This window comes from Pristis pectinata, chromosome 13 (assembly GCF_009764475.1).
Source record: "Pristis pectinata isolate sPriPec2 chromosome 13, sPriPec2.1.pri, whole genome shotgun sequence".
NCBI classification, from domain to species: Eukaryota; Metazoa; Chordata; class Chondrichthyes; order Rhinopristiformes; family Pristidae; genus Pristis; species Pristis pectinata.
In genome coordinates this window covers 18567250-18583911 of record NC_067417.1, presented here as the reverse complement: position 1 = coordinate 18583911, position 16662 = coordinate 18567250, and the positions used below count along the sequence as shown (strand labels likewise).

At 41.2% G+C, this 16662-nt stretch overlaps 1 protein-coding gene across 2 annotated transcripts in view; it reads left to right on the top strand.

Moving 5' to 3' along the window:
* The window catches only part of LOC127577187 (beta,beta-carotene 15,15'-dioxygenase-like), a 31172-nt gene extending 24412 nt beyond the window's left edge, over positions 1 to 6760 (top strand). For both annotated transcript variants that reach the window (XM_052028151.1, XM_052028150.1), the window contains exons 10-11: positions 1063 to 1174; positions 5114 to 6760. In XM_052028151.1, coding sequence (XP_051884111.1) covers positions 1063 to 1174; positions 5114 to 5283 — 282 coding nt within the window. In that variant the 3' untranslated portion in view covers positions 5284 to 6760. The remainder of the gene's footprint in view (positions 1 to 1062; positions 1175 to 5113) is intronic.
* The last annotated feature ends 9902 nt before the right edge of the window (positions 6761 to 16662 follow it).

Here is a 16662-nt window from a genome sequence, read left to right as displayed (position 1 = left end):
TAATGCTGGTGGGCCCTGGGGTGGGAGAAGAATCTAAATTCAATCCCTGGCAGGACAGTGGGTAGACATGCATTTTACCTTAGTCACATGTACAAAAGTACTTGTGTATTCCGATACAATCCTGAATTAGACATCCTGAATAATCTTTAAAAACATCCAAATTTTGGCCCATTAAAGTACAACTTCCTAGAGTATTATTATTCAACTAGATTGTACTTTATTTTTCTGTCTGCTGGATAAACAAGGCAAGGAATGGTTTCTGACTCGAGTAAAAGAGTTTGTTCTACTTTAAACAGCCGCAGAATTGAAAGCACCAATGTAGGCTTTTGTACCTGGTTGATGTGCTTAATGTTTCACAACTCTGGGACCTGGGTTGACATAGTTGTGAGACAGAAATTGCACACAAGTCAAAACTCAAGGAAACAGGGATAATTAAACCAGAAGGGTACTCTTACTCCTCCAAGCTCCACAGGGAGTGTCATATCCTCCCATACCCTGGAATTTCACTTTTATTCCTTCAAGACCTTCCCAAAAACCTCATAACTGCACCAATCTTTGTGATGAAATCCCAAGCGCTATTTAACAATTTGGAAGCTGGCAGTTACTTCATTCCCACTACAAGTAGTGGATCAGTGCCATTGAGGGTGGTAAAATAGTAAAATTGTCAAAGTAGTTAAAATAGTCAAATCTCTTGTAGTCCATACAACCAACCAGCCCTCACTCCATAGCCCTTTTTCCAGTCATCTCTTCAACCTTCAATAGTAAATATACAAATCTGTAATCTTCTGAAACAAGCTTTGAAATTTGTTATGAGGCATTGCCTTTGGATGTTTACATTTGTATTGCTTTGTTTTGTTCTGCTGCATTTCAAGGGCATTTGTTTTCTCTTTGGGAACAAACCTTTAATCTGCACTGCCCATTCCCTATGTCTGTGTTTCAGCTGTCAGATAATAGGAAGTATGTGTGTTGATGCAGATGTTTTATTCATGGAAATTGACTCACTTAATGTATTTCCATTGCATACTGTTTTAATTATGTCTAAAAATCTTTTTATTTTCTCAGATAATTAAATGTGACATCCAGAACAGAAGTCTCCTGGAGTGGGAGGAAGAACTTTGCTGGCCTGCAGAGCCAGTGTTTGTCAAAGCTCCAGATGCCAAAGAGGAAGACGATGGTAAGGGTTCCTCAGCCAAAAATAAGTCAATAATGAGAGCAGTTCATACGAGTACTGCAGGGGGTTGGAGAGGAAAGTAAAAGGTGAGCATTGCAGAGAATTTAGAAAACCAGACACTGTCTTCCATAAAGAAAGTGAAATGGGGAAGGGGACTGAGCGCAGCCAAATTTTAAAAAAAAAGCATACTTGAATGTTACTTGAAAATAAACCAGGGTAGTAGGGCCAGAAGACAGAAATCTGAATTGATAACTACAGCTACCAGGATATTGCTTTGTCAGACAGAACATTTATAATGGTACTGAACAGTGTAAGTGATCTTCAACAGTGGGTCGCCCATCTTTCACTTGGATACCAGTGTTTGAAAACATGTTAGGAACTTGCACTTTCTGAAACAGCTATTAATAATTTTAAAAGTATGCTTAGAACCGCAAATAGAAACTTAACGATTCATATGGGTGGTTTCACCTACTGTAACATTCACAAACAAATAGACAGTACTTAGCAGTACTGCATTCTCTGGCATTTAGATGTCTAACCAACAACACGCCCAAAGTTGGTTCTCAAGAATCTTGTGGCTCAAAACATATCTTGTGGTCTATTGCTGGCCTCTACTCTCAATCCCCACAATCACCCCAACAGGCTTTACGTGCCCATGTGCAGTTCCTCCCCAGTTTTCCTTAAGAACAGACTAAATAACTTCAGCTGAGTGCTTGTTGATGGTAGCAACATAACACAAAACACTCTTAAGCAGGCCCTAACCTGGAAATGCTTCAGGCCTCCAAGGTGGCCTTAGTTGGAGACCTGGGTGCACCTCCAGTCTCTCATTCCCTTAGTGTCCAATGCCCAAGGTCTCACACTCCATCATTTCAGCTGAGTGGCTGAAGTAATTAACTTGCTGTTTTCTAATCGTATATAGTGGCCTTTCATTCCCAGTTGTTTCTCTTGATTATTTGAGCAGGGTGGGGAGTTGAAGGAGGAGGGCCAGACAGTTAAAGAATAGTGGTTTAGAAATGAATCGAGAGTTGTTCTTTTCAGCACCATGAAACTGAAAACATTGCAAATCTGGTGTAAATCATGCTTGCAATCAGTTCCCAGTCAAATCACATTAACCATGAAGTTCAAGTGAGCACTTCCTGCCGTGAGTTCCCCATATGACTGATGTTATTTCAGTGTTGGTGACGCTTGTGATGACATTATTGCTTTTTATGACCTCATCCAAAGAGAGCTGCAGGCAAGTGAAATACCAAAATCCTTGGGGTCCTGCAGCTCCTCACTACATCAACCCTCTGTACCTCCAATATGCTGCCCCCTCCCCAAAGTGCAGCCCATTCCCAACACCCACCCCCTTGCCAACTGATCCAGTTTTCCCTATCCTGCTCACATGGCCCACTCCCAAACCTGTCTGCTTATTGGCCACAAATACTTACTTCATTCATTAGGGGACAGACAACTGTTGCTGTGGTGGGAGAGGTAACTCCAGGATGGTGTATCGCCTCCCTGGTTCCATGGTCAAGGATGTCACACAAAGGCTTTAGAGCATCCTGAAGGGGGAGGGTACAAGGCCAGAGATTGTTGTCCATATTGTTATCAACAACATGGGTAGGAACAGAGATGCAGTCTTGCAAACTGTTTAGGGAGCTAGGAAAGAAGTTAAAAAGCAAGACTTCAAAGTTAGTCATCTCCAAATTACCAGCAGTGCTATCAGCTAGTGAGTACAGAAATAGGAAGATGGAGCAGCTGAACTCATGATTGAAGAGGTGATGCAGGACTTTAGATTCCTGCAACATTGGAACCTTTCAAGGGAGGCTGGATCTCCACAAGCCAGATAGATTGCACCTCCACAGGAATATGCTCAGGTGGCAGGGGTGGGCAGCTGTGGAACCTCTGGGTAGACTCAATAAAGAAAAGCTAAGCTGGAAATGCGGAAGCGTGCTGGGCCCATAACCCAGAGGTCGATGGATCAAAACCATCCTCTTCTACCATGTTTGAGAAGGAAGTGTTAAAACAGTTTCCTGGCAGTGAAATAGCAATTTCTGAGGCAATAGCAATTTCTGAATTAGTTTCCGTTCCCGTTCAGCCTCTAACTTCATCTGAGTTATCTTTTGTTCGGCCTCTAATTTATTTTGTTCTCGTTCAGCCTCTATCTTTAACTGGGAGTTCTGGTGAGAGGATATTTAGAAAAGGCAAAGAGAAAGGAAATAGCAATTGTATAAAGCAACAACACTAATAATAACCAGAGTTTATCAGGAACAGGCAGAGTGCACAAGCTTTTAAATGCACAAGCTTTTAAATGCACCAGCAAATAGTGTCAGAGTAAGGAAAAATGATAAGAAAAAATTAAAGGCTTTATTGGAATGCATGCAACCTTCAAAACAAGGTGAGTTAACAGCACACAAAAGTAAATAGATATAATTTGATGGCCATTGCAAGGTGATCAAGGCTGGGAACTGAATATTCAGGAGTATTTGATATTTTGGAAAGACGAGTAGAAAGGAAAATGTGGTGGGGTTTATCTGTTAATAAAGGATGAAATCACTGCAGTGGTTGAGGAATGATGCAAGCTGAGAAGCTCAATGTTTTGGTGGAAATCAGAAATAGTAAGGGTAAGAAGTCTCTGGTGGGAGTAGTAGCACAAATCAAGTTAGTCAGGTAAAGGCAACATTGTGAAATGGAAATCATGTTTGACCAATCTACTGGAGTGCTTTGAAGTAGTAACACGTTTTGTGGATGAAGGGGAACCGATGGATGTATTATACTTTTCAGAGGCATTTGATAAGATGTTGCATCAAAGGAAAATAGAGGTTCATGGTTTAAGAGGTAACATTAGCTTTGATAGAAGACTGGCTGGTTAACAAGAAACAGGAGGTTTTTTTTCTGATTGGCAAGGTGTAGCAAGTGATGTGCTGCAGGAATCGGTGCTGGGCCTCAACATTTTACAATTTATATAAGTGACTTTGAAGGCACCAAAGGTTTGATAATACTGGTTTATTATCGTCACATGTACTGAGATACAGTAAAGCTTTTGTTTTGCGTGCCATCCAGACTGATCATGCCATGCATAATTACTTTGAGATAGTAAAAAGAAAACAGAACGCAGCATTGCAGTTACGGAGAAAGTGCAGTACATGACACAAAGATTGGTAGAAATGGAAATCTGAACTAAAAACAGAAAATGGTGGAAACATTCAGTAGGTCCAGTGTCTCTGTGGAAGGAGAAACCGGGTTGAGGTTTCAGGTTAAAAGCTCTTTGTCAGCACTGGAAAAGATGGAAATCTAATTGATTTTAAGTTGCGGAGAGGATGGGATGGATAGATGGAACAAAGGTAATATCTCTAAGTTGAGGCCATGGCTACTTAATAAACTGTGGAGATCGGTAATGCTATAAGGAGTGCAAGAAAGGATTATAGATTGAGGGCAAGGTATTTGGGTTTACTCTGGGTGTGTAGATTCCTGTAATTCACTGGTACTCTGATTTTAATAGGTCCATAAAGAAACAAAACTATAAATAAATGGCAACAGCAAAACATTTACTATTATCTACTTTCTGGAAAAATGGGAGTGATCATTATGTTTACTTGATAGTTGGCAAATCTGAAGTATCTTCATGGCATAAGAGACACCATATAAAATAATAATGTTAGCAAAATTCTAGATTAGTGCATCAATAATTCTACCAGTTGACATTGCATGTGTATTTTGGATGTGAAGTCACTTCAGTTTACTGAAATATACAGTGATTTACAGCCATTAATGCAAATGCATATTTAGGGCCCACACTAAGTGACAGGACAGTAGTAGATTACTTTGTAGTCTGCTTGCACATCAGGACCTAATTAATACTGCATGGGTTCTGCATCTTTGCATTCCCACCTAAATTAAGCACATATTTTTAAAAGATGATTAAACATACATTAAATTTGCATTTGTATACATCTTTAGGTGTCCTATTATCTTCTGTTGTGACCTCTGATGCCAAGAAATCTTCATTTTTACTTGTGCTTGATGCAAAAACTTTCAAAGAACTGGGCCGTGCTTCAGTTAGCGCTGATCTACATCTGGATCTTCATGGCATGTTTATTCCTGAAAAGGAGCTAAGTACAAAAATTTAAAGACATTGTTTGTGAAGGAGAACAGCAGATGCCTGCTACATTGAACTATATATTGAACTCTCACTGCCTTTTGACTAAAACATCAGCAGTTGGACAGGAAATAAAGCACAGAAAGCTCTCGCATCTTGCTTTGGCTAATGTCCTGTGAATAAATAGAAATGAATTGAAACTCAGATTCAATCCTATGCAGTGAAGCAGTCATGAGAAATGTTTTAGTTAATCCATCCTCAATCAAGTCATTTTGTGGCCAAAATACAATGAATGCGCAACTAGGTAGGAGACCAAAATCAACATTAAGCATGAACACACAGAATAGATTCACAGTTGACTGGAAGTGAAATACTATATTTAAAATTCATTGATGCTTGCTAAGAATGACAATTAAAGGTTACAGATGTCAAAGTGACGCACTATTTTGCAGGTGGAATTTATTGCTAGAAGATATAGTATAGAAGTCTATTATAAAATAATTTAGTTAAGACTTGTGTGATTTTGTTGGACTAAATGGACTGACCAGTGACATCTTCAACTCTTAGCAACAGAAAAATGTCATTTTTTGAAATTATATTCTTCTGTGAATATAATCAATGCTTTCAAAATCATTGGAATTTTACATGACTGTAAAATTCCAATTACTTAAACAACCTGTGCAAGTTTAAACTGGAAGGGGAGGCTGCAACAGTTTGGGGATTATAATCATTTAAAGGAAGATAAAAGGTACAAAAAAATAGTATCACAGGATAACATACAGAAATAAAAAAGATTTAAGTCATGAAATAACATGGAAACGAACAGATGGAATGCCAAGTAGACAAGCAAAGAAAGTAGGGGAATGAGATATTAATTAGTGTAATTCAGTTGCCAAATGAGGTTCATCATGATTTATAACAGAGCTGCTCAATGCATTCATTTCTGTTTTTACAGAAGATTGTAGAGAACCTCAGCAAGGGTGGGTCTTGAGAAACAAATATGGTTCAAAGTCATAGCATTTGCAAAAGCCACCCCATGAAGTACAATGTATGGTGTGTGTTGTTGAAATCGCATTTAGAATGATAAAGCAAAGATACAGATGCTCTGGATTAATTCATTGTCCTGATGTCGCTGAAATGTGCAAAGTGTCTGTGATACACCTGGTTTCGCATCAGGGCAGTGTAGAGGACTCTGCTGCTTCAGTCTGATGGAAGATTTTTGTGTGCAACATAAACAAGGGAGAGAAACTTAAGTAATCTCCTTGCAATGTCTCGTTGCTGTCTTAGCCATGTAACTCAACCAGTTCATGTACATAACAGCAGACCAGATTTTATCAAAGTAACTGACATAATGTTTGTTATAATTGAACAAACCTGTAACATTTAGTTAAATGAATTAATAAGTCTATTTGCAATCATAGTGTCTAGTTAATGAAGCCAGAAATCACTTGCCACGTTTCATTTTCTATAAAGAATCTGTATATTTTGAAATTTTATAAATTTTAAAGATGTCTGCAACAAATGAACAATAAAATATCATTCATTTACAAAGCTAAAGTGTATATCATTAATATCTATATTTGTTTCTCATAAATACAACACTCTCTCCAATGAATAGGTACTGAAGAAATCCTATCCACACTCGTTTTCCCCAGTAGAGCAACAAAGCTCATCTAATGCAAGTGCAACACCTGTTGCTCAATTTCAGCGAGTACCTTGATCTATCAGGCCTACTCCTTTAAACAATGGTGCCTAGAACAATGATCACACTAAAATCCAGTTTTAAATAGAGACACAAGAGACTGCAAAGGTTGGAATCTGGAATTCTTGTCTCAACTTAAAACATCGACCATTCCTTTTTCTCTACAGATGCTGCTGAGTTCTTCCAGGAGATTATTTTGCTCCAATTTTAAATAACCTCCTGTAACTGAAGTGAGTTGATAACAATAATCATAGTAGGAAAACAAAAGGACAACATCCATGCTAATCTGATGGAACAAACACATCCATTGCTTTAGTAATTATTCCACTTCAAACTGCCTAATCAATGCTGTGACCTTTATCATTAATTCTAGATCAGCATTGGGAATTTTAATGCTGTTCTTGTTTCATTTTGATTTCAAACATTTCTATTCTCATAAATTGATGATAAAAGGAAAATAAATAAATGCTCTAAATACTTCCATATTGTTCTTCAGATTCCTTACAGGACTTCCCAAATACCTTTTATTCAATACAGTACTTCAAGTGCAGTCACTGTTTCCATTACAAGGGGCATACAGCCTAAACAGTCCATGCCAGCATTAATGCTTCACTCAGGCCTCCTCCAGTCTTTCATAACTCTATTCCTTTCTCCCTCATATCTCTCCAGCATCTCCTTAAATATATAGAAACTATTTACTTCAGCACCATGGAACCTTCCCATATTTTTGTCACTCTTTGAGAAAAGTTGTTCAAGAATCTTCTCATATAGTATTAACATTGTGTGGATTATTTAAGACTTAAAGCAGTGACAAATATGATTAGAAATAAGAACATTAAATATCACTGCCCAGAAGATGAGAACTGTGTCCTGAGTTTGCAGATTTCAAAACATAAGGAGATTAAAGAAACTAACCTGAAAGTAAGATGACAGGAAAAATGACACTGTCCTAATATGCCAGTTTGTAAGAATGGACTAGATTTACCAATGTGGGCCTGCTGCCTACACTCTTTCCCTACTCTGTTCTCATCTACAATGTTGCCCATTCCCTCAAACCTAGCCAAATTGGAAGGTCAATCTGACTAAGCCAGATCATCCCAAAGCTGAGGAACAAGTGCCTAAGCATTGCCCTGGCCTCGGAGGAGGTAGAGGTAAGAGCAATTGCCACTCACTCTGAGCAACACTGACAGATGATGTGGACTCTTTCCCCAGATGGTACCTGACATTCAGAAGCAATTCATTTTTCATAATTTTAAGATTAATCTAAAAACCTACAGGAATAATTAAAACATTAATCAAAGCACAAATACATTTTATTTCAAAAAAAAGTTTTCTTTCTTCCCCACAATATCCAATCAAATGAATGGGTACCAGCTTTGGGCACAGGAGCAGATTTCCTCTTGCAAATGCCAAGGGATATCAGTGAGGTCCTGTGTCACCATTGAACTCCAAGGGAGTGTGGCCACAAGTTCAAAATTTCCATCTGAAACACACCAGCACTTAATGTGGAGAAATGCTGGGAGTTCCTTGCAGACCTGCCAACAAATTTCAGAAATCTGGACTGATACAATGTTGTGAGATTTAAATGCAGCAGGTTGTTTGGTATATTCCTTAAATCTTCCTGTCTTTCTGTATCCTCTTCAGGGTTCACCAAACTATTTAATCAGGTTCCAAGCTCTTTCTATGGTTTAGTGCTATTTTATTAATCTCCTTTGAAACATCTCAAGAGAGCTTCCTATGTTCAAGGTGCAGGTTGATGTTACATGAACAGCAGAGGTTGTCATCTAATTCTGATACTTGGAATTGTTAAATTCTTAAGGTCATGTCCAAGTGGATTTTAACCCATATGATTTAATTCATTATCCTGATTGTAAACTACCATAATATTTTGATATCATGAATATTGGTATTGGTTCATTTTTGTCACTTGTACCGAGGTACATGAAAAACTTGTCTTGCATACTGTTTGTACAGATCAATTCATTACACAGCGCACTGAGGTAGTACAGGGTAAAAACAATAACAGAATACAGAGTAAAGTGTCACAGCTACAGAGGAAGTGCAGTGCAGGTAGACAATAAGGTGTAAGATCATAACAAGGTAGGTTGTGAGGTCAAGAGTCCATCTTATCATATAAGGGACCATTAATACTCTTATAACAGCGGGATAGAAACTGTTCTTAATATAGACACATAGCTTCAGCTAATAGGCTGAATCCAGTTGTCCCTGAAAATTGAAGTGGGAATGCTGGAGCACAGTTAATCTATACCTGTTTTTGATGGGTTAGACTCATACTGACTGCTTACTTGCAGGATTGATGCAAGCAGCCCATGTGAACATGGCTGTTGAGTGGCTGCTTATCTCCACAGGGCTCCAATACCGTGGATGACTAGCATCATTTAAAAATGTGCAACTTACAGCTTCTCTGTATCTCTTAAAGACGAGGTAGACTGCAAGTACAGCAAGATATCAGACTGAGCTGAAGGAAGGACCTCCGCGTCTGCAGCACCTGTCATGAACTAAGGATGTGCCTGAGCACTTTTCAGCCAATGAAATCCACTTTGTAGTTCGGTTGCAGTTTTAATGTAGGAAATGCAGCAGCTGACTGGCACACAGCAAGATTCCACAAACAATGTGAAAAGGATCAGGTATTGGTCTCTGTGATGCTGATTGAGGGCAAGTGTTGGCCAGGGATCAGGGATAGCCCCACACCCCACCTCATCCCAGTTAGTTATTTTTTATATCTGAGATAGCAAACAGTAGTGGTTTAACAGCTCAGCCAAGAGAGATGAGGTCTTAGTTCTCTTAGTCTGTGCTCCTGGGTGGGGCTTACTCTTGCCTCTGAATGAGGAGGTTGTAGTTTGGTTCCAGCTGTTCAAAACAGTCACCTGCTGAATGGATCATCGAGAGAGAAAGACGTTTAAGGATCGTTGAGATGTACTTCTCCCGTCCAGAGACAACCCTGCAAAGACAGTGGGAGCTCAGGCTCCAAGAACCCCAGTGGAGTGCTGCAGATGAGCTCAATGAATGCATTTCAAATGCTACATCTCAGCAACTTCACCAATATGCTCACACAGTTCAATTCAGCCACACACCCACCATCCATCTACCACCAGTCCCAACTTTCATCTGACATTGATTTCACGTGCTTGGGATTGCTGCAACCTTCAGAGCCATATCCTAGAGTCACAGAGCAATACAGCACAGATACAGGCCCTTCGGCCTAACGAGTCCATGCTAACCACAGTGCCCAGTCATCTAGTCCCAATTTCCTGCGTTCAGCCCATATCCCTCTAAGTCCCGCCCCTCCATGTACCTATCCAAGTGCTTCTTAAATGATACTATTGTAACTGCCTCAACCACTTCCTCTGGCAGCTTGTTCCATATACTCACCACCCTCTGCGTGAAAAACTTGACCCTCATGTCCCTTTGAAATCTCTCCCCTCTTACCCTAAATTTATGCCCCCTCGTTTTGGAATCCCCTATCCTGGGGAAAAGTCTGTTACCGTCCACCTTATCTATGCTTCTCAATTTTAAACTTGAACTCCTAGGTCCCTCTGTTCCATTACACTCCCTAATGCCCTACAATTCATAACACAAGTCCTACTCTGGTTTGACTTTCCAAAATGCATCACCTCACACTTATCTGTATTGAACTCCATTTGCCACTCTTCGGCCCACTTCCCCAACTGACGAAGATCCTCCTGTAATCCACGATAACCTTCTTCACTGTCAACAACACCTCCCAATTTTGTGTCATCGGCAAACTTACTGATCAAGCTTTGTGCATGATTGAGCCTATAGCTGGTACTCATTGGCAATTCTTCAACTATGAACAACATATCACAAAAGCAAAGACACAGCACTCGCTGACAAATGTCTGCTTTGTTGGTACGGGCATCTCCTGATCAGAGGACAAACAGCTAACTGGTGGTGGAGAAGCAGAGCTACATGACCTTATTGTCTGGAAGAGAGAATGCTCAGTATATTTGGATTAGCTATAACCAGCAGAGAGTTGAAGTCATTCAAGGTGGAAACATCCTCAAGTGTTGCTTCCTGGCCAAGTAGTGGCAGAAGAGCAAAAAGATGAAGAAACACCATCACTCGATTTAACAATCACAGCCATCAACTCAGATAATGTGCATAATCTAAAATAGATTAGAGGTGGAATATCCATAAATCAAAGTATAAGGCACGAGTGGCTTGCGGCCAGGATAGGTACAAGGTAGTATGGGATCACCTTCCTCAAAGAATGAGATACTCATGAGTTTCTGCATCGGATGAGGACTTCAAAGCAGCACCTACTGTATGTCCATGAGAACATTACGCAAAAGTAAAAGCCAACATAAAATTATGCTACAGATTTATCAAAACATACCCTATTGGACAGAGATGTTAACTAATCACTTGCAAGCCTTCCCTTACTGCTTGGTTTCATTGTGGCCTTTGTCTGCCTAAGTGCTTCTTGCATAATGACACCTCAGTGACAACAAACAGGAAGGCTGGTATTTCAGGCCAAGTTTGCCCAGTGAAATACCAGGTGCTTTGGCAATCTTGTTCACAAAGGAATCTCACACAAAGATTGCACTGGGCTTTGTGCAGAGCTTGGAGGTCATCCTTTAAAGCAAATCTTCTTGCAGAAATGTTGGGCAACATCACTGGTGAGAGGACTCATTGGTGCCTCACCTTTGAATGCCAAGAGATAATACTGCTTCAAAACAGAGTCCCAGACCAGCTGTCAGTTGTGGCAGAGCTTACATGGTATAATAGGCTACAAAATGAAGTCGGCAGCATAGTCAACAACAGTGCATCCCTTCGTGATGAGCTTAACGCATTCTGTGTGTGTTTTGAACAGAAAAGGAGTGGTTTGTCACCACACACCCTGACAGCCTCCAATGCAACTGAACCAGTGGTCACCATCAAGGACGCAAGATCAGTCTTCCGGATAGTGAACCCCAGGAAAGCATCTGGCCCTGATGGTATCCCTGTCCATGTCCTCAGATATTGTGCTAATCAGCTGGCGGGGGTGTTTGCAGACATATTTAACCTCTCCCTGCTGCAGTCTGAGGTTCCCACCTGTTTTAAGATCACTATCATCCCAGTACCTAAAAAAAACAAGGTAACGTGACTTAACGACTACCGACTGGTGGCTCTGACATTCACCATCATGAAGTGCTTCGAGAGGCTGGTCATGGCATGCATCGACTTCAGCTTCCCAGACAACCTCGACTCACTGCAATTCACCTACCCCCGAAACAGGTCTACAATGGATGCCATCTCCTTGGCCCTACACTCATCTCTGGAGCATCTGGACAGTAAAGACATCTACGTTAGACTATTGTTTGTTGACTACAGCTCTGCCTTCAGTACTATAATTCCAAGCAAGCTCATCACCAGACTCTGAGACCTGGTACTCGACACCTCTCTCTGCAACTGGATCCTTGACTTTCTGACCAACAGACCTCAGTGAGGATAGGCAGCAATACCTCCAGCACGAGTATTCTCAACACTGGTGCCCCACAAGGCTGCATCCTCAGCCCTCTACTCTATTCCCTATGTACTCAGGACTGCATGGCCAGGTTCTGCTCTAACTCCATCTACAAATTTGCAGATGGTACCACCATAGTGGGCCGTATCTCAGATAATGATGAATTGGGATACAGGGAGGAGATAGAGCGCTTAGTGGAATGGTGTCATGACAACAACCTTTCCTTCAATGTCAGCAAAACAAGAGCTGGTCATTGACTTCAGGAAAGGGGGCAGTGTACATGCACTTGTCTACATCAATGGTGCTGAGGTCGAGAGGGTTGAGAGCTTCAAGTTCCTTGGAGTGAACATCACCAATAGCCTTTCCTGGTCCAACCACGTAGACATTATTGCCAAGAAAGCTCACCAGCGTTTCTACTTCCTCAGGAGGTGAAAGAAATTTGGCATGTCCCCTTTGACACTCACCAACTTTTATCAATGTACCAGAGAAAGCATCCTGTCTGGATGCATCATGGCTTGGTACAGCAACTGCTCTGCCCAGGACTGCAAGAAACTGCAGAGAGTTGTGGACACAGCCCAGCACATCATGGGAACCAGCCTCCTCTCCATAGACTCTGTCTATACATCTTGCTGCCTTGGTGAAGCAGTCAGCATAATCAAAGACCCCACCCACCCGGGTTATTCTCTCTTCTCCCCTCTGCCATCACGAAGATGATACAGGAGCCTGACGACACATACCACCAGGCTCAAGGACAGTTTCTATCACTGCGATAAGACTATTGAATGGTTCCCTTATACAATGAGATGGACTCTTGATCTCACAATCTACTTTGTTATGACCTTATTGTTTGCCTACAATGCACTTCCCTATAGCTGTGACACTTTACTCTGTATTCTGTTGTTGTTTTTACTCTGTACTACCTCAATGCACTGTGCAATGAATTGATCTGTATGAATGGTATGCAAGATAAGTTTTTCACTGTACCTCGGTACAAGTGACAACAATAAATCAACACCAGTACCTTCAACAGCAACACAGGTGGAAGCTAGCACTGCCTGGGTGCCACAATGGAAGTTCTGACTTCTTGCACATAATTACAGTCAGCTACATTGCAAAGTCAGTTACATTGCAAAGTCAGTTTGCTGTCATGCAATTTCAGACTGCTGTAAAGGATGATTGTAGATAACAACATCCAAAGGGTATGGAGGGTCCAAAGGGCTTGGAGGGTGTCATAGCAACCCTAAAATCAGTCTTCCAAAAGATTGAGGTTATTGAGTTGTCACCCAGGGACAATACTTCTATGGAGCAAGAATCTGCTCTCCTTTCTCAAGCTGAGGGTATTTGTGATCTCACCACTGATGCTTGACCAATTAAGAAGCCTGCCAACAATGCAGTCACCCATGACAAGATGGGTAGCCAAAGGGCAGAGCTGCTTGAAGTTATCCTCCAGAAATCGCACCCTTGTTCTCCGAGATTTGGCAGCTTTTTCCCCATAGTCACTGAGGTGTGATTGTGCAGGAGCACTTGGGCAGACAATGACCACAATGCAGTGAAGCAGTGAGGGAATGCATGCGGTGGTCAGTTAATATATCTGCCCAAAGGAGCATGTTTTGATTAATAAATTTATAGAGTAATTTTACGTTTTGTTGGCTTTTAATTTTGCATAATGTTCCCGTGGAGTTGATACTCAGTGACAGTGAGGAGCTGCCTTGCTGGAATTGGGGTTGTACTTGCTCTACCAGTGTTGGCAGATCTTGGTCAGTGGTCAATCCAGTAGAAAAGGTACCACCTACGTGGCCAAAGCTGCTTTCTTTTTCTCCTCCTCTTCCTCAGCTACTCGTTTTATGGGTAGAGCCTAGGAGGAGCCTTTATGATAATCACAGATCTCAACAGCTACTTTGCCAAGTACTGCAGGGTGCCACTGAAGTGGATCAGACTGCAGGGGCATGCTTTCAGAATGACAGTGGTCTGCTCTCTCACATTTTGTGCAGCAATACATCTGTGGGTTGCACAGGACAGTCCAGGGCCACCTCATCAATATGACAATATCCACCTTGCACTGCTGTGAGATTTCAGTAGCTGGTAGATTTATGAAGCAAAAATATCTCCTCCTCATGGCTTCAGAAAGGAGAATTATTCCCCAAATATCATAATAATGACAACTTTTCTCCCACTCTTCTGTCTCCCTCCCCCAGCAACTTATCCTAACCTGCATGCTCCCCAGTCATTCTCCCAGTGAAGCAGGGCTCCATAGTGAACGTCTACAAACACACAGATATTTGACCCCAATACTTTTTACACCAAGCTTGTGTCTGGACAAAGTTCTTCAACAACACCCAAACCATACCCTGTGGGCTTTAGCCACTTGAAGAAACTTTTAGCATCAAAAACCTTTAGACTTGTAGCAGCAGCTTGCAGAAATCAGTCAACAACTTCCTGTAAACAGTTGATGTTCCCTTTAATTGTGCTTGAGTGAGGCACTTCCCGCTGACAAATGGATCTGCAGGATTAAGAGGGGTTAGTTGGAGAACTGAACTCCAACACTGGCTTCAACTCAGCCCCGTACTCTGATGAGAATCTCACTCTCTACCTCATTTCCGACTGAATGCTACCTGCACACGTAGAAATGTTCTCACCAACATGGTGTCTGACAGAACTCAAGTTACAGTTGTTTGTGCACATTGGAAGCCAGTTTTGGAACTGAGTTAGCATCTGATGTATCCAAAAATAACCAGAAATAGCAAAGGCTATTACAGCCAAAGCTTCTCCTATGGGGTGACTGTTGGCCCATTGAAATTTTGTAATTGTGCCATCCACATGGACTGATTCAATGTCCTGTTCAAAGGTCAAGCCACAGTCAGTAGACTCTGACTGAAATTTAAATGTGTAACAAGTTTACACCCAGTACGTACTGAAGCAAGGTAATAATGTGGGTAAACAGCACAAGCAGATGAAGTTTTTCACAGAAAAACAAAATGATTTTGCTCCTTCGCAAGACACTTCAGCAAGGATAGTACGAATCAGCACAAAACCTACATGTAAATGGACGTGACAAGAGAAGGGAGTGAAAGCAAAATATCAGTTGTCTGGTTTTGTGCCCAGTAGTAAAACAAGCAGGTTGCCAAAAAGTTGCATAAACTGAAACGTAGGAGTTCCAACGCATAATCCGGTGAAAGTGCGAGTGCTGGCAGGGTAATGTCTCGCTAACCTCAGGATAGATGCTTTGAAATACTTCATAGCCAATGAGATACTTTCAAAGTGCAGTAACTTTACTGTTGTGGGAAAATATGGCAGCCAACTTGCAAACTTCCATAAGTATAAAATGGATAAAAGATGAGATAATTTAATGTTAATTGAGGGATACACGTAATTATAACAACATCTTGTACTTATGTAGTGCTGACATGTGGCAAATTGACCCTAGTGTTACATTTATCAAAGTCAAAGTCGAGTTTATTGTCATATACACAAGTACGTGTGCACAGGTGCAATTAAAAACTTGCTTGGAGCAGCATCACAGGCACATAGCATCATTCACAAGAAAGAGATAAATTGAACATAAATTATACCCAGTTCTTATAAGAAAATCTGTGGATTATCAAACAAAATTCTACTTTGAGCCATTTAAGGAGAAGATTGAATGGATGACCAAAGGTTTAGTTAAAGAGGTTGGTTTAAAGGAGCATCCTAAAGGAAGACAGAGATAGACAGACAGAGAGATTTTAGAAGAAAATACCTGAGCTTATGGCACAGCTACTAATTAGAACAACACAGAACAGGCCCTTCGGCCCACAATGTTGTGCCAACATAGCTAATCCCTCCTACCTACAGGATGCCCATATCCCTCTATTTTCCTCTCATTCATGTGCCATCCAAGCCCTTCTTAAAAGCCCCTAATGAATTTGCTTCCACCACCCTATCAGGCAACACATTCCAGGCATCCACCACTCTCTCAGTAAAAAACGTACCCCTCACATCTGTTCTGAACCTATCCCCACTCACCTTAAATGCATGCCCTCTGGCATTGGATCGCTCAATAATGGAAAAAGGATATTGCTTGTCCACCCTATCTATGCCCCTCATAATTTTATACACTTCCAACAGATCACCCCTCAGCCTCCGTCACTCCAGAGAAAAGACCCCAAGTTTGTCCAGTCTCTCCGATAGCACATACCCTCTAATCCAGGCAGCATTCTAGCAAACCTCCTCTGCACCCTCTC